The 24656-nt window shown below is 35.1% G+C and overlaps 2 protein-coding genes across 2 annotated transcripts in view; one reads left to right on the top strand and one right to left on the bottom strand.

The window, feature by feature from the left end:
• Positions 1–24656, bottom strand: part of LOC145672827 (uncharacterized) — a 172742-nt gene that overhangs the window by 109243 nt on the left and 38843 nt on the right. The gene's annotated exons all lie outside the window — the stretch shown is intronic.
• LOC145673323 (uncharacterized) lies at positions 1785–24423 on the top strand. The gene is made up of 3 exons (XM_081742920.1): positions 1785–2090; positions 2521–3879; positions 24379–24423. Exons 2-3 carry the CDS (start codon positions 2521–2523, stop codon positions 24421–24423), a joined length of 1404 nt encoding a protein of 467 aa, XP_081599046.1. The 5' UTR covers positions 1785–2090.

Below are 24656 nucleotides of genomic sequence, written 5' to 3'. Positions count from 1 at the left end.
TATAAGTTCATTAATTCAATAAGTTAATTAGCTTTAAAATTCAATAATACGGTAAACCCGTTCGTAATAAAACACCACTACAAGGTAATGACGTCACGTGTATAATCAGACGCGATTACATTAATTCTATGAAATCATATGTGATTGAATAAATTAATAGGTATTTGATTAAAGGGGTAATCATTTTGATAGGAGTTTAATTAAAGGGTTAATTTGATATAATTAAATAGTACTATAAGGTAATAACGGTACGTATATCATCATACGCGATTACATAAATTCTACGAAATCATATGTAATTGAATAAATTAATAGCAATTTGATTAAAGGGGTAATCATTTTGATAGGAGTTTGATTAAAGGGTTAATTAAATTGATATCAAAATTTAATTAAATTATATCTTACAATGTTGCATGTTTTACACTATAAATATACAAAATATAGGGAATTTCAACCCTTTAGGGCATAATTTGGCAACACCGCAACGCTAAAAAGCCCGTAATACAGCGTAAAAGGCCTCGATTAATATAATATCGCCTCAGGGAGGTCAGATAAGGGAAAGTACCAAATGAAAAATGTACTTATATAAAGAGCTCTTAGATGTAGTGGATGCAATTTTCCAAGATACATGTGAATATTGCAATTTTACGTAAATGTGTAGACTTTTCTTTCCCACAGTTAGACTCGAAAGAAAAGAACTACGTTCAGTGATTCATTTTGGATCATAACAGTGGACTTCTCCCTTTGATTTCGTATTAGAATAGGTTGTTTATCACGAAACGTAGTGAATACTCAAATGGATCTTTTTCCAAGACATGACGAATAAACGAATGTAATTAAGTGAGAGAAATTTAAGCTAGATGTTCTTTTATTTCTGAATAAGTGATGGGAATATGAACTTGCGTATTTTTAACATGTGTTGCAGTATTCAGAATCTTAATCATATGGTAGTCACATGGTTTTTGTACATACTAACTCTATATTAAGCAAGGTAATGAGTGAGAAAAAATAAATATTGGCTTTGTAAAAATGAAATGAAATACGAAATATTTTGTTAGGGGTTGCAGAAAGAGAATCCAATGCAGTGTGAACGCGCTCGTTTGCGTGGAGGAAGAGGGGTGACTATACCCGGAGTGAATTCCCCCTCATAACTTTTCCAATTACTGAATGCACTCTTTTGCGTTGGGGAATAGGGGGCACTATGGCCGGACTGAATTCCCCCTCATAACTTTTAATTACTGAATGCACTCTTTTTTGCGTAGAGAAAAGGGGGTATACCCGTCCTTAAGAGTAATGCCTCCCATTACTGAACGTTACTTGTTTTATATATGGATTTGGAGTGAGAGATCTCGGTTTTATCCCGTCTTTTTTTTGGCACTAGGATTTCAATGTAAATGTATGCAGCAGTACTAGTAGAGGGGGTTATCCCCCTGAAAGACTGGGGTTCATATCCCAGAAATGATGTGGTACCGCACCACTTAAGTAAATGTTTGCTTGTCACTGAAAGACATGGGTTTATATTCCTTATTTAACCCAATAGTTTTACTTATACTTGCTTGATCTTCAATAGTTTGATAGAATATTAAGACCAACAGAATATACAAGCATGTGCTATGGTTTATTACACATTGAAAACATATATACTATACTCACCTGAGAAATATACGGAACTTTGTCGCACACGCGTCAGCAATGCGGGACTTTCAACGCACAACTAATCTTTAATTATGACTTTTGCCGATAGGTGTCACTAGTAGTAGTGGTTGTGCAATACATGATAGGACACGATATAACATGCATTTGGTGTGTAGGGGTATCATTTCCTTTCACGGCAGCGTACGTGTAAGATCAAGGACAAGCTTTAGCACATCTTAATTAATTAACTATATAGTTTTAATACTATTAAATAAAGTATAAAGAAATTGATTCAAGCCTATTGTATTCCAGACATTGAAGCTTTGCCGAACCTTGAGTGGTGGTAGCAGCACAAATAGAACACCCAAACATTTTTGTTTAGCCTTACAGCGACACAGAGTCGACATTTTTTCTTCTTTTTCTGGTGTTGTGAACGAACAACTAAGGCTTGAAAGGTGTGTATTTCTTCACTTATTGTTTTTTAAAAAAAGAAAGAAATTATACATATTTGAGCTGTATTTAACCAATATTAATGAACAGAGAGAGACTTATTGTGTCTGGATATTTTAAAAGAATAGATTACATCTGAATATAAGTGAATATATTTTACTGATTTTTTTTTTTCATAAATTGAACAAATTGTTTTCTATTTACATATCATTATTTGACTATAGATTGAAAATAAGTGAATGCTTTTTATTTACATATCATTATTTGACTATAGATTGAAAATAAGTGAATGCTTTTTTTTATTTACATATCATTAAAATATAACTATAGGTTGAAAGTAATTGAATGTGCTCTCTCTCTCTTTTATATTCAAGTGATATATTAACGTCAACTTGATAACTCAAAATAGTTTTTTCTTTGTCTTATTTCTTTCAGATGGATTTCTTCTGCCCATCCGAAGAATTGAATATGGTTGATGAAATTTATCTCCAGGAATTGGTGCGCGGTTTCAACGAGTACCCGAGGGTCTTCAGTACCTGGAAAGCCATCATGGAATTGAACAGGCTGGGATATCGGGGCTCGGGGAGATGCGATGCACTCCTACGCGCCCTTCGTGCCTTCGAAGGTAATGATACATTACTTCTCCAGCACTGCGTAAGCAGTGCTGATATAATAGACTTATTTTTGTATGGATTTTTCCGTACATGTGATACTTACGAATCGGCGCAGTCAAAACTCTTTTATTTATTATCATGTGGGGAAGGTCAGGTGGATAGGATAAAAGATACAGAGTTATCGGACTTTTTTGATTTTGGCACGCGCTTTGTTTCGGAACCGTGCTTAATCCCATCCACAAATAATGCCATAGTCATGCCCCCTCAAGAAAATCATAACTTGAGTCCTAATAATCTATATCAATTAACAAATGAAGATTTAGCTTTCTTGGATGAAGTAAATGGGATTGGCACTCAAAATTCCGATGAAATACCAGCTGAAGAAATGAGGAGTTTGGTTCAAAACGAGGACAATGCTGTGGTTATACCCACGCAACAAGTCCAGGGAGAAAATCCTGTATACAATCCGCCTGAATACTGTGTACAGGATAATCATGACTATGGGGACCAAATGATTTTTACTCCTCAGCCTAACCCGTCATATGCCAATGTTCCACCAATGGTTGGACATGGCAACATAAACAACAACAATAGTACAACTGGTACTATTAGTAGTCCTAATAGTGGTAGTACAGGTGGTAGTGGTAGTGATAATAATAATGGCGGGGATAATCAAAGAAATAGTAATTTCGAAGTTATAAGAGAAAGCAGACAAAGGTTTCGTAAGTTCCATCTTACGGGACATGAAATTGCCGTCAGACCTGTGGGTGATGAAAGGAATATTAATAACCCAGAGGCTTATATCGAAAGCTTAATTAATTTTGCGTTGGAACATGTGATCTCCAATGCACGCCCCACGGACTACATTGGCTTATACATAGAGAGTAGTAATAGTACCAACAACAAACCAGTGTACGTTCCGTTTAGAAGAAAGGGCAATTTCTCTGCTAGGACAGTCCTCACTTCAATCGAACGTGTATTAAATTCGAATGAAGTGTTCCTTTTGGGGCAAGAACTATTGTTTCGATTCCATATCGCTGAGAGTATGCACGGCCAGGGAAGAAATGCAACGAGTGCCGTTGACAAATATGCAAAATATCAAGATTACTTAGAAAAACGATTAATTCGTATTGAAAATAGAAATATTTACTGTCTCCCTATGGCCATAGTATGGGGCCAAGTAAAGCTCCACGGTACAAAAGATGATTTGTATAATTTAAAAAGAGAAAACTCCGATACATGGCTTCTTAAAGCAGAAGTTCTCTGCGAGATGGCAGGTGTTAACGTTGAAAGTAAACAAGTTTGTGACTTTTCCGATCTGATCCTCTTTCAAACATATTTGAAAGGGGAATATCAAATCGTAGTTTATGAGGAGCATGAAAAGAATAACCGGGAATATATAGTACGTTACCCGGGAGAACCGGCAGAAAATAAGATTTTTATCCTTTATCGAAGAGGTAACACTATTGGTCATTTCGAACCTATTCGTAACATTAGAACTTTCCTCAAGGCACGGAAGTATTGTTATTATTGTTTGGAAGCTTATGATGAAAGGTCACGTGCACACAAGTGTAAAACTCGTTGTACTTATTGCGAACATACTCACGAACGTGATTATACCACAAACAGAATTAAATGCAATGCATGCAATAGAGAGTTTGCTGAAGGTGAATGCTTTAATAATCATGTGACCTGTAATAAATCGGCTAGATCTGTATGTGATAATGTGAAGCTCTGCATCAATTGCGGCGTCATCTTTGATAAGAGAGGTCGAAAATCTGATCACATGTGTGGTGAACATTTTTGTTCAACGTGCCACGCATATGTTGATACAAACCATACATGTTTTGTTCAGAGACAGCGACCTGTTCATACGAAAAGGTTTATGTACATCACCTATGATGTAGAGACGATGTTGAAGGCACCGAATGATCGCGGTGAAAGGGAACACGAAGTTGTACTGGTGTGCTGTCGTCATGTTTGTCATGCCTGTATAAGAAAAGGCATCGATGAGCCTTGTAAAACGTGCGGTGATAATGTTGGAAATCGTTCGTTTTCTTTTAAGACAATGACGGCTTTTATTAACCATGTGTTAGTGGAGCGTCCTGTCTTTCAGAAAATCGTGGCAATCGCCCATAATGGTAGTCGCTACGATGGTCTCTTCTGTCTTAGAACTCTAATAGAAGACCAGCATATTGTACCTAGTGTCCTTATTCAGGGTCAAAAGATTTTTAATATTAGTATAGGTAATCGTATCTTTTTCCGCGACTCTTTCCTTTTTATTGGTACAAAATTATCCAAATTACCAAAAACGTTAGGCCTTAGTCAAAATTTAAAGAAGGGAGATTTCCCATATTTATTCAATACTGAAGAAAATCAAAATTATGTTGGTCCCTACCCTCCGATTGAGTACTATGACCCTGAAGGGCGAAGCACAGAAGAAAGAAAACAACTGGAAGCCTGGCACCAAGAACGTGCGGAAAGTGGCGAGGAGTTTAACCTGCAGAGGGATATGCTGGCTTATTGTGAGAATGATGTTAGAATTCTAACAGAAGCGGTCATTAAGTTTAGCGATATCATCGAAGAGAAAACGGAGGGTTTGCAATGTTTCATAACATCATCTACCATTGCAAGTCTCGCAATGCGGACATATCGTACCTTGCACTTACCGGAGAATACTATTCCTATCATTCCCGCGTTGGGATTTCATCATAAGACCAAGTATAGTACAAAAGCTATGCAATGGCTTATGTATATGGAAGACCAATTAGGGATAGAAATCCAGCATGCTAGGAGAAGTGGGGAAAAGTATATTGGTAGGTACAAGGTCGATGGATGGCACGAAGGACTCAACGCTGCCTTCGACTTTTACGGGTGTTATTTTCATGCCTGCCGCCTTTGCTTCCCCTTTAACCGTGACGCGGTTTTGCACGATGCCCAGGACTCGTACAATACGATGGAGAAACGATATGAGCAAACCATGCGCCGCCGTAGGTACCTGAAAAGTATAGGTGTAAATCTATACGAAATATGGGAATGTTCTTGGGACAATAAGGTAAAGACGGATAAGGAAGTGCAAAAGTTTGTTCAAGAACGTTGTACTAATCTACCTGATTTTCTTATTCCTAAGAACTGTTACAACGGTGGTCGCACGGAGGTCTTTCGTTCCTACGTCAATTGTGCGAGTGATGAGCGAATTTCCTACGCCGATGTAACATCGTTATACCCTTGGGTGATGGCACGTAAACCTATGCCGGTTAAATCACCTAAGATTCACACGGGACCGGACTTTCCAGATGTGGAAAGTATTCACGGTGTAGTCAAATGCACAATCGTCCCTCCAAAGGACCTCTACTTTCCGATCTTACCATACGTTGCGGGAGGTCGATTACTTTTCGGCCTTTGCCGCACATGCATGGAAGAAGAAAACACTAACGAATGTACCCATAGCGATGCTGAGTGTGCTCTTACAGGTACATTTTGTACACCAGAGTTACACCTTGCTCTTAAAAAAGGTTACAAAATAATCGATATACATGAGATATGGGAATTTGAACTTTTAGATCCTGAAGAGGGGAATTCAGGAGGGCTGTTCGGGACCTACGTGAATTCCTTCCTTCAGATGAAGCAGGAAGCCTCTGGTTTTCCTGCTTACTGCACCACTGAAGAAGACAAACAAAAATATATCGAAGAATATTATGCCCATGAAGGCATACGATTAAATTATGACAATATTAGGATGAACCCGGGATTGAGGCAATGTGCGAAGCTATACCTCAATTCATTGTATGGTAAGTGGGGGCAACGCACAGACATGTCGCAGAGTATAATCGTTAGTGATGAGGTTACCTTTCTTAGGTATTTAACTACAGCAAGGTATGAAATTCAAAGTGTGGTGCCAATTGATGGTGACCATCTCATTCTCACGTACAGAGACATTGAAAATGAAAACGTTCCGTTGGAGTTTTCCAATGTGATACTAGCCGCATTTATTACTTCGTGGGCTAGACTTAGACTTTACGAACTACTGACGACTGTAGGACCTGACAGAGTAATCTACTGTGACACTGACAGTATCATGTACTTACAGAAAAAAGATGAGGAACCCTTGTTACCGCTCGGAAACTATTTGGGTGATCTGACGAATGAAATTCCTGAAGGTTGGGAGTTTACAACCTTTATTGGTCTTGGCTGTAAAAATTATGCTATGTGGCTAACAAATGCCCAAGGGGATGTTCAGCATATATACAAAATTAGGGGGATAACACTAAATGATAGGACCTCTCAGAAAATTAACTTTGAGAGTTTCTATAAATTAGTGTCTGGACAATTAGAGTCCACAGTAATAGAAAACCCAAATAGCATCGTTCGTAGACCGGGGTTCCGTATCTTTAGCTGTAGAGAGACAAAGACACACCGTGAGGTCAACAAAAAACGAAAACGGATTGACGAACCTAACATGACCGACGATGAACCAATACGAAAACGTGCAAGTGTACCTTACGGTTATAGGCCCACGAATGAGTGAATGTGACTTGTATGAGTGTCTCTTTCGTGTAATGAAACCCCGAACCATCATCGATTGTAAAAATATTTATTTTTTAATTTATTCTTAATTTATTCCTAATTTATTTAATTTATTCTTAATTTATTTTATTCTTTTTATATTTTCGTTTGCTGTGCAAACAATGTATAATCTAGTCACTTCAGCTTTAATCTTATATCCCAGTGATTTTTTATCCATTTCATTACTATGTATACTCCGAACAATCAACGATTGTGAAAATATTAAAATTCAATGTATGAGTGTGAGTGTGTATATAAAGCAGAGTCTCTATTGTATGCATTCATTTGGTTACAAGATGTTAAAGTTTCAACATCCCTCTACTATTTTAATCGCTGGTCCTTCAAGGGCTGGTAAAACTTGTTTTGTAAATCGTTTACTTAATGAACATGATCAAATGTTTAGTATAAAGTTTAATGATATTGTTTGGTGTTATGGTGCAGTAATACCAAAATTAGATGCAAATGCAAAAATACGTTTTGTAGAGGGAATACCTGACATGAATAATTTTGAAATCAAAGAAAATTCATTATTAATACTTGATGATTTAATGTCAGAAACTAATGGTGATGTTGCTAATTTATTTACAAAGTATGCACATCACAAAAAGTTAACTGTAATATTTATTATTCAAAATTTATTTCCAAAAGGAAAACATGCACGTGATATTAGTTTAAATGCACATTATATTATAGTATTTAAAAATCCACGTGATAAATTACAAATACAATATTTAGCAAGGCAAATTATGCCTCGGTATAGTAAAGAAGTCGTGAGTGTGTTCGAAGAAGTAACACGAGAGCCTCACACTTATTTATTATTTGACTTGACACAAAAAACAAACGATGCATTGCGAATACGTACAAATATTTTTCCGAATGAAATCATGTATGTGTACGCTAACGTAAAAGACATGCATACAGAAATTTTTGTTTAGTCTGCATCAAGATGTTGAAGGTGAAACAACACTACAGCACGCTCCGTGCACTGTGCAAATGCAAGAATACCAAACGAAAACAAATTTTACAAAATGCTTCAGGGGATTTAATAAGAACAATATCTCAAGTAGCTAAGAACACAATAAAAGGAAACATCCCTTTAAATTCTCGTCAGAAGCAACGTTTACGTAGACATAAAAAGATCTTACGTGCTCTATCTCAGCAACGTACTGCATTGAATAAAAAGAAAAAGTTGTTACTACAGAAAGGTGGTGCTCTTTTACCGTTAATCTTGGGACCACTTCTTGCAGCAGTGGGAAGCAGTATTTTTAGTCGTTAAGTATGTCAGAATTACGTAAAATGATTTTAGTTCCTGAAAATGCTGTACATGAAATTCAATCGAATCTTAAATCCATAGATTCACATCAGTCACGTTTAGATGAAGAAATGAATAACATCTTAAAACGTCGTGATCTTAGTGTACAACAAAAGTGGAAATTATATCAACAAGCTTTGCATCGTTATTTACAGTATACATCTTCTTCACATAAACCTATTACTTTACCTATCATTCAAGAAGAAGAAGAAAAATCATCATCATCAACAACTTCCAAACAAGATAGCAATACTTCTATTTTACCATTTGTATCAGACATTTTACAATCAGTACCGAAAACACTTCGTAGGAAAACAGATCTATTATTAAAACAGTTGACAAGTTGTAATAAAATTCAGTGGGATAAGTCTGGTACAGTACGTATTCATGAAAAAACAATACCAGGTTCAAATATTATAGATTTAGTAAATGATGTTGTTCGTACAAGAAAATATTCAAGAAATCCTATAGGTATTCATGAATTTAAAAATTTATTAGAAGATCTTAATGTTCCTAAAGAATTTATTGGTACACCTATTAGCACGCCAGCATCAAAAGTGAAAAGTAGTAGTAGTAGTAGTAGACGACAACGTATTCGTAAAGTAAGAAAATCTCCTAGTCCTGCAGTAGTAGCTAATTTATTTAAACATTGGAAAGAATATAGTATGTAAAATGACAAAATTATCAAAAATATATTATGATTATTCAAATCCTGATTCTTTATCAAGTATACAAACATTACAACGCAAAACAAAGTTATCTAAAAAGAAAATTAAAAAATGGTTAGCTTCTCAAGATGCTTATACATTACATGCACCAGCTCGTAAAGTTTTTGAACGTAAAAAGTATTATGTTAGTGCACCAAATGAAACATTACAAATGGATTTAGCAGATATGCAAAATATTGCAAAGTATAATAATAATTATAAATATATATTATGTTGTATTGACATTTTTTCACGTTATGCATATTGTGTTCCGTTAAAAACAAAGAAAGGTCCTGAAATGGTAAAAGCAATAACAAAAATTTTTAAAAATTTCAAGTTACCTGTGTTTAACGTACAAACAGATTTAGGTGGTGAATTTTATAATCGACATGTAAAACAATTGTTTAAAGAATATGAAATTAATCATTATAGTGTTCATTCCGAAATTAAGTGTGCGTTAGCAGAACGCTTTATACGTACATTAAAAGAAAGATTGTATCGTTATTTTACTGCAAAGAATACTTATCGTTATATTAATGTATTAGATCAAATTGTAAAAAATTATAATCATTCATACCATTCAAGTATTAAAATGGCACCTGCACAAGTAAATGATTCCAATGTGAATCAAGTGTGGGAAACATTATACGGAAATAAAAAGAATAAGAAAAATATAACTTGCAAATTTAGTTCGGGTGATTATGTTCGTGTTAGTAAGTATAAACATAAATTAGAAAAAGGATATTTACCTAAATGGTCACAAGAAATATTTATTGTTGACAAATGTATAAAGTCAGATCCTGTCACTTACAAATTAAAAGATTGGAACGGTGAGGAAATTAAAGGAATATTTTATGCAGAAGAATTACAAAAAGTAATTATAAATTCAAAGAAAACATATCTTATTGAAAAAGTATTGAAACGTAAAAATGGGTGGATGTATGTAAAATGGTTAGGATATCCATCAAGTATGAATTCGTGGATTAGATCAGATTCTATTCAGTCTGCAAAATGAATTCGAACTTTACACACGACTTTTACGTTACTCTTCCTTCAAATGCAAGTAGCAATCTTTTTGATAATAATACAACATCATCATTTCGAGTTAAATTGGCACAACCTATTGATTTACGTGATGGGGAATGGGGTGTTGCATTAACACAAATTAATATTCCGTGGAGTTTTTACAATGTTGGTGAAAATGAAGAAATTATAATTACTAGTGTTATCGATGGTAAAGTTGAACGCCACCATGTTCCAATTACACCTGGATATTATTCATCAATTGAATCTATTCTACAATTAATTCCTGAAAATGCTCGTATGTTACACTATTTAAAAAATAAAAATCAAATTGTTATTAAACATTCTTTGAAATTAGAAGATCAATGTATGATTGGTGTTACACCAGGATTACAACACATTTTTGGATTTATTAATGAAAATACGTATGATGTTAAAAAAGTTATATACACAAAAGTTAGAAATGTTGATTTAATATTAGCACGTGGAAAATTTCCATGTGATTTAGATTATAATATTCCCAATACAATTAATGTTTGCATTGATATTGTAAAACAACAACAAAATATAGGACCATTAGTTCGAAAACTTAGTGTGTATAATGTACAACACGGTCATGTAAAATCTTTTGTGTTTCACTCACCACATTATGTTAAAGTTGAAAAGAAATATTTTGATACGATAGAAGTAAACTTAAAAGATGAACACGGGTTAAAATTACCATTTCGTTTTGGAACTTCAAACCTAACACTTCACTTTAAACGAAAATGATTTCTGAAAGTATTGATGATAGTTTTTACATTACACTAGTTTCAAATGCTAGTACAGATGTATATCCTACGAATAGTCCAACACATTTTATTAATCAATTAAAAAATAATATTCGTTTATCAGAATCCGATTGGTATGTAGGATTAAGTGAAGTACATATTCCATTAACATGTTATAATGTTACTGAAGGTGAAAATGTTATATGGTACAAATTTAAAAATGCAGAACCTATGAAAAGTAAAATTCTTGTTGGATATTATCCATCCATTCATCATTTACTAGAGGAATTAAACGCAATATCAAGTTTTATAAAATTTAGTTTTTCAAATGTTGTGCATGTTGAATGTGATGAACGTGTAGAATCAGTTACATTGTCGCCTACATTAGCTTTACAATTAGGTTTTTCTGAAAAATCAGATCTTGTTAAAGAATCTCGTGGATTCAAACAACCATATGTTGATATCGGATATCCACATCAAATTTTTATATATACAGATATTATACAATATCAATTTTTAGGTGATACAAAAGCACCATTATTACGTATAGCAACAATCTCTGATATTAAATACGGAAAAGTTCAAACAATTACCTTTGAAGATATTCATTATATGCCACTTGCAAAATTTTGTTTTAACACAATTGAAATACTATTAAAAGATCATGCAGGGCGAAATTTGCCATTTCGTTCTGGGACACTGACCGTAACACTACATTTTAAACGCTCTCCTGCATCTGCTAAATAATAATTATAGAAAAAAAAAGATGAGAGCAAGACGTGTTACTTATCACCGTGGGCGCGGAATACCATATTTTTCAGGACCTGCATATCAAAGGGGACATGGTATAGGTAGTTTCTTTAAAGGATTATTTCGTTTTGCTTTACCATTTCTTAAACAAGGTGCAAAAACTGTAGGACGTCAAGCATTACAAACCGGTATGCAAGTTGCGGGTGATGTATTAGAAAATCGACCATTTAAAGAATCTGTTCGTGCGCGTGTAAAAGAAGCTGGTAATAGTTTAAAGACAAAAGCAATTAATAAAGTTGGGCAGTTGCTAACTGGTAACGGCAAGAGACGGTCACGCAAGAGGAAAGCTCCTGCAATTGTAAAGTTTGGACCACCAACAAAACGTAAACATATACACGACATCTTTTCATAATGGCACTCCTAAATTCAAGTAGTTTTGAATGTTGTACCAATGAATTTGATTTCTTTTCTATACCAATGACACAAACAGCTATTGAAGCAACTACAAATGCTGAATATCGTCCTATTTCCACATTAACCTCAGAAGGACCTATTGAATTTGTTATTCCAGGAGAAACAGGGGAATTTATTCATCCTGCATATCTATATCTTTATGTACGTTGTAAAATTACTAAAGCTGATGGTACAACTTTAGCTAATGATGATACTGTTGCACCAGTAAATAATTTCTTACATTCTTTATTTAGTCAAATTGATATTTCGTTAAATGATAAATTAATTAGTTCCTCATCAGGATCTTATCCTTATCGTGCATACATTGAAACATTATTAAATTATTCTTATGATGCTTCTCAAACACATTTAGCATGTGGGTTGTGGCATAAAGATACTGCAAAAAATTTTAATAAATTAGATAATACAAATGCTGGTTTTCAAAAACGTGCTAATAAGGTGAAAAATAGTAAATCTTTTGAAATGTATGGACGTCTTCATACTGATATTGTAAGTTTAGATCGTATGCTTCCTAACAAAGTAAGTTTACGTGTAAAACTACATCGTAGTAAAGATAATTTTTGCTTAATGTCTCCTGAAAATACAAGTTATAAAGTTGCACTTGAGGAAGTTATTCTTCATGTACGACGTATTGATGTAGCTGCAGATTTAGCTATGCAATTAAATACACGAATGGTTTCGGAAACAGCCAAGTTACCTCTGACGAGAGTGGAGACAAGATCTTATACTATACCTGCACAAGTAAACTCTTACAACATTGATAATCTTTTCCTGGGTAATGTTCCTAAAGGCCTGGTTATTGGTTTCATCTCCAACACAGCCTTCAATGGGAAATCACATCTTAATCCCTTTGAATTTCAAAACTTTAACGTTAACAAACTGCAATTACAAGTCGGCTCAAAATCATTTCCTCCCAACCCCCTCACTCCTGATTTTAATAACAATTTATATCTTCTAAGTTACTATACTTTGATTTCAGGTACTGGTATATATTATCAAAATTATTCACATACTGTTACTCTTGATGAGTATCCAAACGGATATGCTCTGTATGCTTTTATTCTATCTCCAACAGGAACTTTAGACGACAACACGTGGGATGTGGTACGCGATTCCCCTGTAAATTTAAAAGTATCATTTTCAGAAACTTTAACTGAACCTGTTACATGCATTGTGTATGCACAATTCGATTCTTTAGCACAAGTAGACAAAGATAGAAATATTTATACTGATAACACCTTCTAATTTATTCAGTTGAGTAGGATGAGGGTTGTTGTACACTTCTCGGCGTATCATGATAACGAAGATGACTTTATTGTAAAAGAATTAGCCATTGTAAATCCTGACGTTCCCTTTTTCCAGAATTGGATTTTTAAACCACCATTTCCTTTAAATAAGTTAGCTGAGCCGATCGTAAGCACAAACAAATATCTAGGTGAGAATGTGTATGGCATTACCTGGCACGAAGGCGATGTAGAATATTCCCATCTTAAAGAAATACTTCAATCATATTGTTCAAATACTACAACAATATACACCTACGGAATAAATAGAAAGTGTTTTCTTCAAGAAATTCTTCAAAGAGAAGTTACAAATTTAGAAGAAATAAACTGTCCAAAGTATACTGCATTAAGTTTTCACGTTCATCGGTGTGCACATAATAAGCATCGTTTCGGACAATATAGGTGCAGTGTTCATGAAGCATTACTGTATAGTGAATATGTAAAAGTGTATGACTATGTCTTACATGTGAATAACAGTGATAGTTACATACCTACCACAATTAAAAATAATAATCTTCATCATGTATAGTGACGAATTGTTAAAAGTGTTACTAAGTGATAAAGTGACTGGTGCAAGTGTTACTGGAATTTACCCTATTGACAGACTTCCTGTAACGGTAGAACCTCCTGCTGCACTTGTGATTAATCTTGATACATCTGATTCTGCTGGTTCCCACTGGGTCGCAGTGTACATCAATAAGAAAAAACATGGGTACTACTTTGACAGTCTTGCTATGGACATTCCCAAAGAAATAAAAAACTTTTTGTCGAAAAATACTAAAATGTACTTTACGAATAATCATCAATATCAGCATGATAATTCTGTGTTGTGCGGGTATTTTGTGTTGTTCTTTTTGCATCATATTATCCGCACTCAATCATTTCAAAAGTGTTTAAAAATGTTTAACAAGAAAAATTTGAAAAAGAATGATGATATCGTTTATAAACATGTGAACAAATTTTTTAAAAAAAGAAAACAGAAATAATTTTTTTTTATTTCTTTATTTTTTTCTTATTATATGTTTACAATTTTTTTTATTTTTTTATCATATATACAATTTTTTTCTTAAATTTTCAATAAAATTTTTTTGTTTAAAACTTACATACCTGCATTTTATTTACAATTCCTAAGAAAACATTACAATCTTGATAATGCATTAGTTAATGCTGTTGATCTTTCATATTTCCACCAATAATTCAACTGTTGTGCATTACGATATGCACATCCTGATTTCTTTACAATATTTGTATGAAAATTACAATAATCATTAAATGTGTTTGCACATAATTCACTTAATGGTGGACAATGTTTTGTTTCTAAATCAATGACATTATCTAATGCAAATATTCTTTTAATCCAAAGAGATTTCTCTAAACCTTTACAATAAAAGGATGAATTCTTTGAACATAATTGATATACAAGGTTTCGTATGCATGATACAGTATATCCAGTTTTGCTATTCCATTTCAAACCGTGTAAATTTAAAGTTAACCAATCAATTTGTTTTTGACATCCTAATGATAATAAATTATAATCTATTGGTGATTTTACTAAGCAATGGAAATTTACTGTATCATCGCATGCAGTTAAACAAAACTCACGAATGATAAATTCATTATCAGACATTTTAAAACCTTGAATATCGATAATATATTGATTTACACATGGTGAAATTTCATTTGTGTGATAAATGAAAAACGGAATAATCTGTCCAACAAATTCTGTATTTTTTAAAAGATCACAAATTTTACGCATAAACCATATAAATGAGATTTCACTATGTTCTTGTTCAAAAACTTCAAAAAGTTCACTAAGAGTTTTATCAAGAGATAAGTACTTCGTTGCAAATGTTCCAGTATTATGAAGATGAGTACAATCATGAGGAAGATTTAACTTGCATTCCATGCATTCAATTGGATTGGTGTTACGTAAGTATACTTTTATAGTTTTTAATACACAGTTCACATTAATGTTTTCATCACTGCATAACACACATGAAACACTAACTCTATTCGAATACATTTTCTCAATCTGAAATATTCGCTTTCCGTTTGTCTTTTCTTATGAAAATGTCCAGTAATTCCGGAAGATAGTCTGTATCACTTAATAATTCCACATACGTTTCATAGAATTTTTCTCTTGTTAATATTCCAATAATATGGGTGTTTGCATACAAGTAAAACACATCTTCTTCAACACTAGGACTTGCAATAATACTCCATGCACGGGTTTCCAATGACTCTGGGTGTACATTCATACAATCATGCGCAAAATCGTGAGGGGATCCTTCTCTACAGCCATCGCATATTAATGTATCGTTGAAATCCCATTTTTCAATAGCCTTCTTTATACATTCACGGTCCACCTTTTGACTATTACAACAGCAATCTAAACCCCAAAATCGTGATGTTCTTGATAATACTGCTGGAGATGACGGTGGTGTTGGTGAAACTGTTGTTAGCACTGGTGAATCTATTGCATCAAAATCATATTCATCATCTGACGATGATTCGTATATTTCTGTTTCAACATCGGATATTGCTTCGGTGTTAACCTCGTAGTGTTCTTCTTTCTCAAAGAGATGCATGTTGTCTCTATATATATTTTCCGCTATGACTCGTATTTAAAGTATTTTCATAGCCACAAGGCAATCACGTGTTCATCATTCGGCACGCAAAACTTCTTTTCTATTACCAATTAGCATAGGGGCATGATTCAACATGTTTACCTCCCACAACCTCAATCTTCTTTGTATTCTTCGCCGACAACGTCTTGTGTTCACCTACCCTGGCGCCAAACTTGTTTTTATTACTCTGTCGGCACTCTGTGATGTGTACTAAACGTGTCGTCGGTTTTCCTTTGTATTTGTCTTCATGTTTTAACACGCATCTGTTACCCAACAACGCCATCTTTCCCTCTTGCCCAACCAGTTTCCAAAAGCGCGCGAAAAGTTCAGTTCATGTCTTAAGTTCACCAGCGAAAGACGTATAAGAACCACGCTCTGTATATGTACCAGCAATGCTTATCGTACCGAAGTATACATATTCTATACACAAAATTTCTAGTATGCTCACCGAGTATGCTATGCATACGATCCGTCAAATTAAGAAGTCCCGCATGAATAAAGTTTATTCCCTCCACCATTTTAATATGAATGCAAATGGTCAAATTAATTAATATAATCACAATCAAATTTAACAACAAGCGTTTCTAGTATGCTCACATATTGTTCGAACATAATATTTTTATAATAAGCTTCTAATGAAGCGATCCAATAAATAAGGAGCTTGCTTAACAAGCAATCCAATAGAAATTGTTCCAATTAATTTATTAAAAGAATTAATTAATATAATCACAATCAGAGATTGTTCTATGGAGTATGCTTTAGCATATGATTCAATAAATAAGGAGTTTACACAGCAAACGATCCAATAAATAAACAGAGTATGCTTTAGCATACGATCTAATAAATAAGGAGCAAGCCGGTGAAAAATAGCAAGTTTCTTCATCAATAAACAAGTCCGGAGATTCTCTATGCAATTTAAACTTTTTGTTGGGAGATTCAACATAGTCAAATGTAGAATCCCAATCTACTTCGTTGCAAAGTTGAATTTCTCGCTGTACTGTACTGGCAGACGAATCCATGATGATACTATGTCAGTCTTCTCATCATACCCAGTATATAAGGAAAACTTATGTCGACGTCATATCACGTGGTACTTTAAAACACGCCCATTACATCATTTAAAATATTTTCAAATGTACTTCCCCAATTCTCTATACAACTTTCAATAGGTATAAGGGACGGAGAAAACATATACTTACATTGCATTTATGTTCTCATGTATCATTTATTGATCAAACATTCTTTTGAAACAACATTGTCAATATTATTTACATTGTGTTACGATCATTCACATCTTACAACGGTATTCCCTCAATAATGTTATTCATATCCTGTACTAATCACTTAAAATGTTATCTACGTACAAAGAAAAGTGTCAACACAATTCATACTGCAAAACTTCTTTTGTGTTTTCATTCGGTATCATATCAATGTAACAATCTTCTATTGCATTCAGTACCCCTTCATGTTTCAACAGGATCAACACTTCTTTTGTATTTCCGTTCGGTGTCGCGTCATGTACCACAATTCGTGGTGCCAAACTTCTTTTGTATTCTTCGTCAACAATGTTTTATTACTGTGTTATTATCTACCGTAACCTTAATCTTCTTTGTATTCACCATCAACATTGTTTTGTGTTCACCTAACGCATTACCAAACTTCTTTTTATTACTCTGTTGGCACTCTGTGATGTTTACCTGTCACGACCTCAATCCTCTTTGTATTCTTCGCCGACAATGTTTTTTATTGTCATTTCACATACCAATAAACTTGTTTTTATTACTCTGTCGGTATTCTGTGATGTTTATCTACCGCAACCTTATTCTCCTTTGTATTCACCATCGACATTGTTTTGTGTTCAACTACCCTGACGCCAAACTTCTTTTCTATTACTCTGTCGGCACTCTGTGATGTTTACCTGCCACAACCTTAATCTTCTTTGTATTCGCCGTCAACAATATCTTGTGTTCAACTACCATGACGCCAAACTTGTTTTTATTACCAATTAGCATAGGGGCATGATTCAACATGTTTACCTGCCACGATCTCAATCTTCTTTGTATTCGCCGTCAACAATATCTTGTGTTCAACTACCCTGACGCCAAACTTGTTTTTATTACCAATTAGCATACAGGTATAATTCAACATGTTTACCTGCCACGACCTCAATCTTCTTTGTATTCGCCGTCAACAATATCTTGTGTTCAGCTACCCTGACGCCAAACTTCTTTTATTACTCTGTCGGCACTCTGTGATGTATACTAAACGTGTCGTCGGTTTTCCTTTGTATTTGTCTTCATGTTTTAACACGCACCTGTTACCCAACAACGCCATCTTTCCCTGTTGCACAACCAGTTTCCAAAAAGCGCGCGAAAAGTTCAGTTCGTGTCTTAAGTTCACCAGCGAAAGACGTACGAAAACCACGCTCTGTATATGTACCAGCAATGCCTATCATACCGCAGTATACATATTCTATACACGAAATTTCTAGTATGCTCACACAGTGTTCGAGAAAATAAAAATACGATCCGTCAAATTAAGAAGTCCCGCATGAATAAAGATTATTCCCTCCAATTTATAACAACGAGTATTATTATAAATAATACGAAAGAACAAAAAAATACAAGTTGCTATGCAAATGATCGAATTAATTAATATAATCACAATCAGAGATTGTTCTATGGAGTATGCTTTAGCATACGATTTGGGAAAAATAATAAGGAGCTTGCAGAGCAAGCAATCCGTAAAATAAGATGTTCCGATTAATTTATTAAGAGAATTAATTAATATAATCACAATCAGAGATTGTTCTATGGAGTATGCTTTAGCATACGATTTGGGAAAAACATAATATAATCACAATCAAATTTAACAACGAGTTTGCACAGCAAACGATCCAATAAATAAGCAGAGTATGCTTTAGCAAACGATCCAATAAATAAGGAGCTTGCTCAGCAAGCGAACCAGTACAATTGTTCCAATTAATTTACTAAAAGAATTAATTAATATAATCACAATCAGAGATTGTTCTATGGAGTATGCTTTAGCATACGATTTGGGAAAAAGCGATCTAATAAATAAGGAGCTTGCTTAGCAAGCGAACCAGTACAATTGCTCCGAGTAATTTATTAGGAGAATACAAATAAAAGAATAAAAGAATAATTAATTTGATCATAGCATAGCTGTTAGAAACAACCCTATCAAAATCATGTCCTTCATCCTCTTTTCTAGAAACTACTCCATCCCTCCTAACACTCAACCTTTTCCAGGAACCCGTCTAACCACCTAACAAACAGGGTAATAAAACAACCTCCCCCTAAAACCTCCCAAGGCCGACACGGCCATATTGACATCGAAAGTCGTTAGGTAATAAAGCAATTAAGGGGGCAATAAAATCTATTGTCTACGAGAAATCTAGACATATCTACTCTAGACCTCCTTTTCGCTCTCTTACGTGTCCTTTAACTAATTTCTACAATTACTTATTGAGTCTAATTTACTTATAATTACTTATTGAGTAATTATACATATATTACAGATGTCTTATCTCTTTCTCTTTTCTCTACATCATGTCTTGAGATGAATGTTTTGACAAATGGTTACAGACACGATTTTACAAAATAATTCGATCTGCGATATCAGTGATACATATTGTGGTGTTTAACTTAACATATAAAACAATAAATAGAAAAACTGAGAATACGAATCTTTTCGTGCACTGATGCTTCAAATCTGTGTCTTTACTCCCTATACCTATGTTAATTCCCTAGTCAAAATAAAAACTCTTCAAAATTAATCAAAATTTCTTATACAACCATCCCTTCCTTGGAGTACTGCGCGGTCACATACCCGTCACTGCGATGTAAAGGCACTTATGGCGAAGAGGATACATTGCTTGTTTAACTGTAAGAATTGTAATTCATGACTACATCAAGAAAATCCAAAGAGAATTAATTGCTACCGAAAAGCACTGTATAAAATTTCAAGATACAAATTCTATTTTACTTCATGTGGACTTCGCTGAAAACTGAATTGTTATTCTGCAAAGTGAAATTCAGAGTTATCACCGGAATATGAAACAACTGACAGTTTTGTTGTAATAAACGACGATAAAACACACGATTGGCTCATGTACTCATAGCCATAGACAAGATTCTAAAAATACTCGAAGAAAAGCGAAAATATATTTTATGGAAGAAGGTTTGAATACGAGAAAATAAGTGTCTACAATTTCCCAAACCGTGTCAGTAATTTCTGATGGTGCTGCATCCCACTTTAAAATTCGCTTTCAGATGTTCGAGATGCAGACAGGTCCGATAAAGCAGTGGTTTTGCAGTGAAACCGGCCATGCAAGGGTCTCTGCGACGGTATTGAGGGGGGGGGGTGTAAAGAATGTGGCAACGCGGCATAACCTTAGGCAAATACACATACACAGCATTAAAATCGCAGAAGAAAAAAATGAAATGAAATCTTTAAGTTTTACGTCCAACGCTTATGCCGGTTAGGCTAAAGGAGACTGTGATTATGAGAAATGAATGAAATGGTGGAATGCAGAAAGTGGGAGGAAACGGGATAACCCCGAGAAAACCCACGAGCACAGTGTTTGTCCACCACAAAGCCCATACGGCGCGATCTGGGATCGAACCAGGGACTCCAAGCACCGGAGGTGAACGCTCTACCACTGAGCCACCGCGCCCCCACTAAAATCGCAGAAGAATTCGTGAGTATAGTGCAAGTACAAACTCCGGGTATTACTCTCGTTTTGTTGCCTGAAACTGAATTCGACGACTTCCGGAAGAAAAAAAGGGAAAGTATGCGACCGGAAACTGGTATTCAACGAAGTCACCTTTGGCTTTCGGAAAATGGCGTAACGGGTCACCATGAACTAATTTCATGCTTCCCCCAAAATCGAACGTCTGCAATTCAAAATGTAGATTTAAGAAATCTGCAAAAAAAGGAACTTTTGTTACATACATATATGTATGATAACCAGTGGTGCATAGCAGAAATATTATGAATAAATCATGAATTACGTGAAGTTGAAGTGCTGTTTATGCCTCCACATGGACCTTCAGCATTTGTGACTATCGACAATGTGCTACGCAGGGGCGGATCCAGGACTGACTTCTCGAAGGGGGGAGGGGGGTAATACTGCTACTTAGAGCTACGACCTCCAAACTCTGAGATCGGTTTTATTTATATATAAAATAAAAAAGTTTCTTCCCCCTAGATCTACTCCTGGACGAGTTGTGAGTGAGAACCTATTGGAGCGCCTGCACGGTTACATGCTATTAGCGAAGAAGACACCAATCAAGCAAATGATTGATCCATGTAAAAAAAAAAAAAATAAAAAATAAATAAATAAATAAATAAAAATAAAAAATAAAAAATAAAAAAAAATCAGTGAAATTTGTTTCCGAAGACCATTTTAAGTAAGTGAACTTGAAATTTCTGCGTTTCGTAATCGTAATTTCCACCTCAGATTATTTCGGTTTAAGAAAACGGAGGAGTAGAGGGAGGCCCATTTCACTATTTCAGAGAGCCTTCTTGGTCAAAATAATGAAAAAAAAAAACAGTCAAGAAAACCTTTTATTCTTCATTTAATGAATGTGAACCACAAACATCATCAAATCATTGCACTTTTATTGTTCCTAGTGTTGCTAACTGACATATCAAAGTTCACGAAACTTCGCTAACTTTAAAAGGCTGCAGTTAATTCCTGAAGCATTGGTCGAGAATGGTATTTGGTGTGTTTATTGTTCATGTAAAGTTGAACCATCTGACAAAATTTCAGAATTTTAAAAAATGGTGTTTTCGAGAAAATGGCGCCCAAAAATGGCGATTTTTGAAAATTTTACAATTTCTCGAATTTTTTGCGACAAAACGGTTGCACACAGAAGCGATACAATTTTTTTTTTTCGGAAAGCAGGTAACCAGGTCTTACCAACCGTGAAAACAGAATTTTAAAATTCGGACCGGAAGTCCTCGAAAAAAAGTCGCAAACTTCGACTTTTCAGATAAATTGACGTTCATTTGTTAATTTATGTACAAAAAGATACGCATGCACAAACCAAACTATAATAAAATATAGTTTATTTATATCCCTATGTACATACCACAACAAGAATTATAACTCTACCTGTCTCCATAGCCGAATGGTGAGGCTCCGAAGTTGACCATTTTCCATGTCTTCTACAATTCATAAATTGTACTCCCCGTCTTTGATGGCCCATTACTTGGCGGAAATTTTTTTTTCGACAAAACAAAAAAATACGGGTCTCTTAAAAACATGTCTAGTTGCTATAAAAAAAGTTTCAAGTGGTGCGGTAAAATATCTGAGATGGTGATGGTACAATTTTATATTTTTTTGCCTGAGTTGAAATGGAAGGCACCATATATATATATATATATATACAGGGGATTCACAAAAAATCTAAAAACACCTCATAGAGGACACGTAAGTTTGGCCCCCACTGTACAACACGTGTTGCGGTTGCCGATCGTTTTCTTGTTTTCAATGTGTCCTTCCTTTCAATGTGGACCTTCCTCTTCCGTGAGCAGTAACCAGTTCACCTGTGAGTGTCGTGGTGTGAAAGTGGTGCGGTAAAATGGGAGACCTCACAGACTTTCAAAGAGACATGATCGTTGGTGCCCGTCTGGTTGGAGCTTCAGTACCAACAGTGGCGAACATTGTGGGGGTATCGAAAGACACTGTGTCCAATGTCACGAAGGCATACACAATTCATGGGCAAACGACGTCTGCAAAGCACAACAATGGTCGAAAGACAATCCTGTCAGGTAGGGAACGGGGGCATTAAAACGGATTGTAGCAGCTAAAAAGAAGACCACTGCAATGAAAATTACGTCTGAACTCAATTCCGGCGTACAGAACCTGGTTTCATCGAAAACAGTGCCACGGGAACTTCATAAAATGAAAATTCATGGCAGGGCCGGTATCGCCAAACCCCTAGTCACAGCAGTAAATGCGAAGAGGCGTATCCAGTGGTGCAAGGACCACAAGACGTGAACTCATGAGCAGTGGAAACACGTAATGTGGTCCGATGAATCGACCTTTACTTTGTTTCCAACAACCGGCCGTGTTTACATATGGAGAACACCGTCGCAGGCCTATGATACAGACTGTCTGCTCCCAACTGTAAATCATGGGGGTGATTCTGTTACAGTATGGGCAGTGATATCGTGGTTTTTTGCCGGTCCCATCATAGTCCTGCATGGAATGATGAATGCTAAGGCGTATGAGGCAATTTTGGGGGACAAGGTTCTACCCATGGCCCAAGTATTGTTCCCTGGTGGTGATGACATCTACCAAGATGATTTGGCACCCTGTTACGCGGCAAAACGGTGAAATAATGGTTTGAGGAGCTATCACACCTCCCCTGGGTCCCACAATCACCAGATCTGAACATCATTGAGCCATTGTGGTCTGAGTTAGAAAGGTGTGTTCGGTTTCATTACCCTCCACCAGCATCCCTTAAGGAACTGGAGCATGTTTTGGAGGAACAAAGGTCCACGCACCACGATTCAGGAGCTGTACACGTCCATTCCACGTCGGAGCCAAGCTGTTTTGGACACAAAACGAGGCCCCACACCATACTAGATATGACTTTCACACTTTTTCAAACGTTTTAGATTTTCTTGTTCCACCCCTGTATATATAAAATATAGTTATGAAAAAGTAAATTACTGATAAATTTTCCTCGTTCTCTATTTTATTAATACGTTATAGTTTCATGCAAGTTGACTTACATTATTAACAAAACTATGCAACTAATAACTGTAAAATAACTACATAAAGGTTTATTAAAATTCTCATATGAGATCTTCTTCGGAAATAGATAATTTTAGTTCTTTCAAATAGAATAAACGTTCCCTACTTTTGGTCTAAAGTGTACAAAGAAAAGAACGATAAACATTTGGTATAAATAATTACTTTAATATTTTGACATTGAAATTAGAAGATTGTGTTTACATCTAAATAAATTACAAAAAACAATAATAAACTTCTCTGTATCAAACAAGAAACAGATCCTTTGTTTTATCCAAACCTCCTTGAGTGACTTGGGATAAGCTGGGGTAAAATATAATGAGCTACGTAGGCAACCAACTCATGAAATAAGATGTAATTGGATAATTTTTGGTATTGCAGGAAGTATATCATGATAGTGTCAGCCAAGAAGTCGATTCCCGGTGAGACCTTATGTGGTTCAGATTCCACAGTATGATATACGTTCACGCTTTATATAGCTTAGGTTGCTGAAAATGGACGAAAAAGATTCATAAACTTGAAAATATATCTGGCAAGAGAGGAGATTTGCCCTCCACGGCCTGCTCATCATCACGTGGTAATGAAAACTCTTCGTGAAAAAATGGGCGTTAAACTCCGGATGAAGCTATCAATATGAACAGCTTTATTTCTCTATGATT

This window comes from Thermobia domestica, chromosome 16 (genome assembly GCF_964235325.1).
Source record: "Thermobia domestica chromosome 16, izTheDome1.hap1.1, whole genome shotgun sequence".
In the NCBI taxonomy this organism is placed as follows: Eukaryota; Metazoa; Arthropoda; class Insecta; order Zygentoma; family Lepismatidae; genus Thermobia; species Thermobia domestica.
This window is presented reverse-complemented; position numbering and strand designations above follow the sequence as displayed.

Excerpts from the sequence above, each read along its gene's own strand:
- LOC145673323 (XM_081742920.1), top strand. The coding sequence starts at position 2,521 with ATGGATTTCTTCTGCCCATCCGAAGAATTGAATATGGTTGATGAAATT. Across the intron at positions 3,880-24,378 it reads TGGCCATAGTATGGGGCCAA|GAAGTATATCATGATAGTGT; the intron begins GTAAAGCTCCAC and ends TTGGTATTGCAG.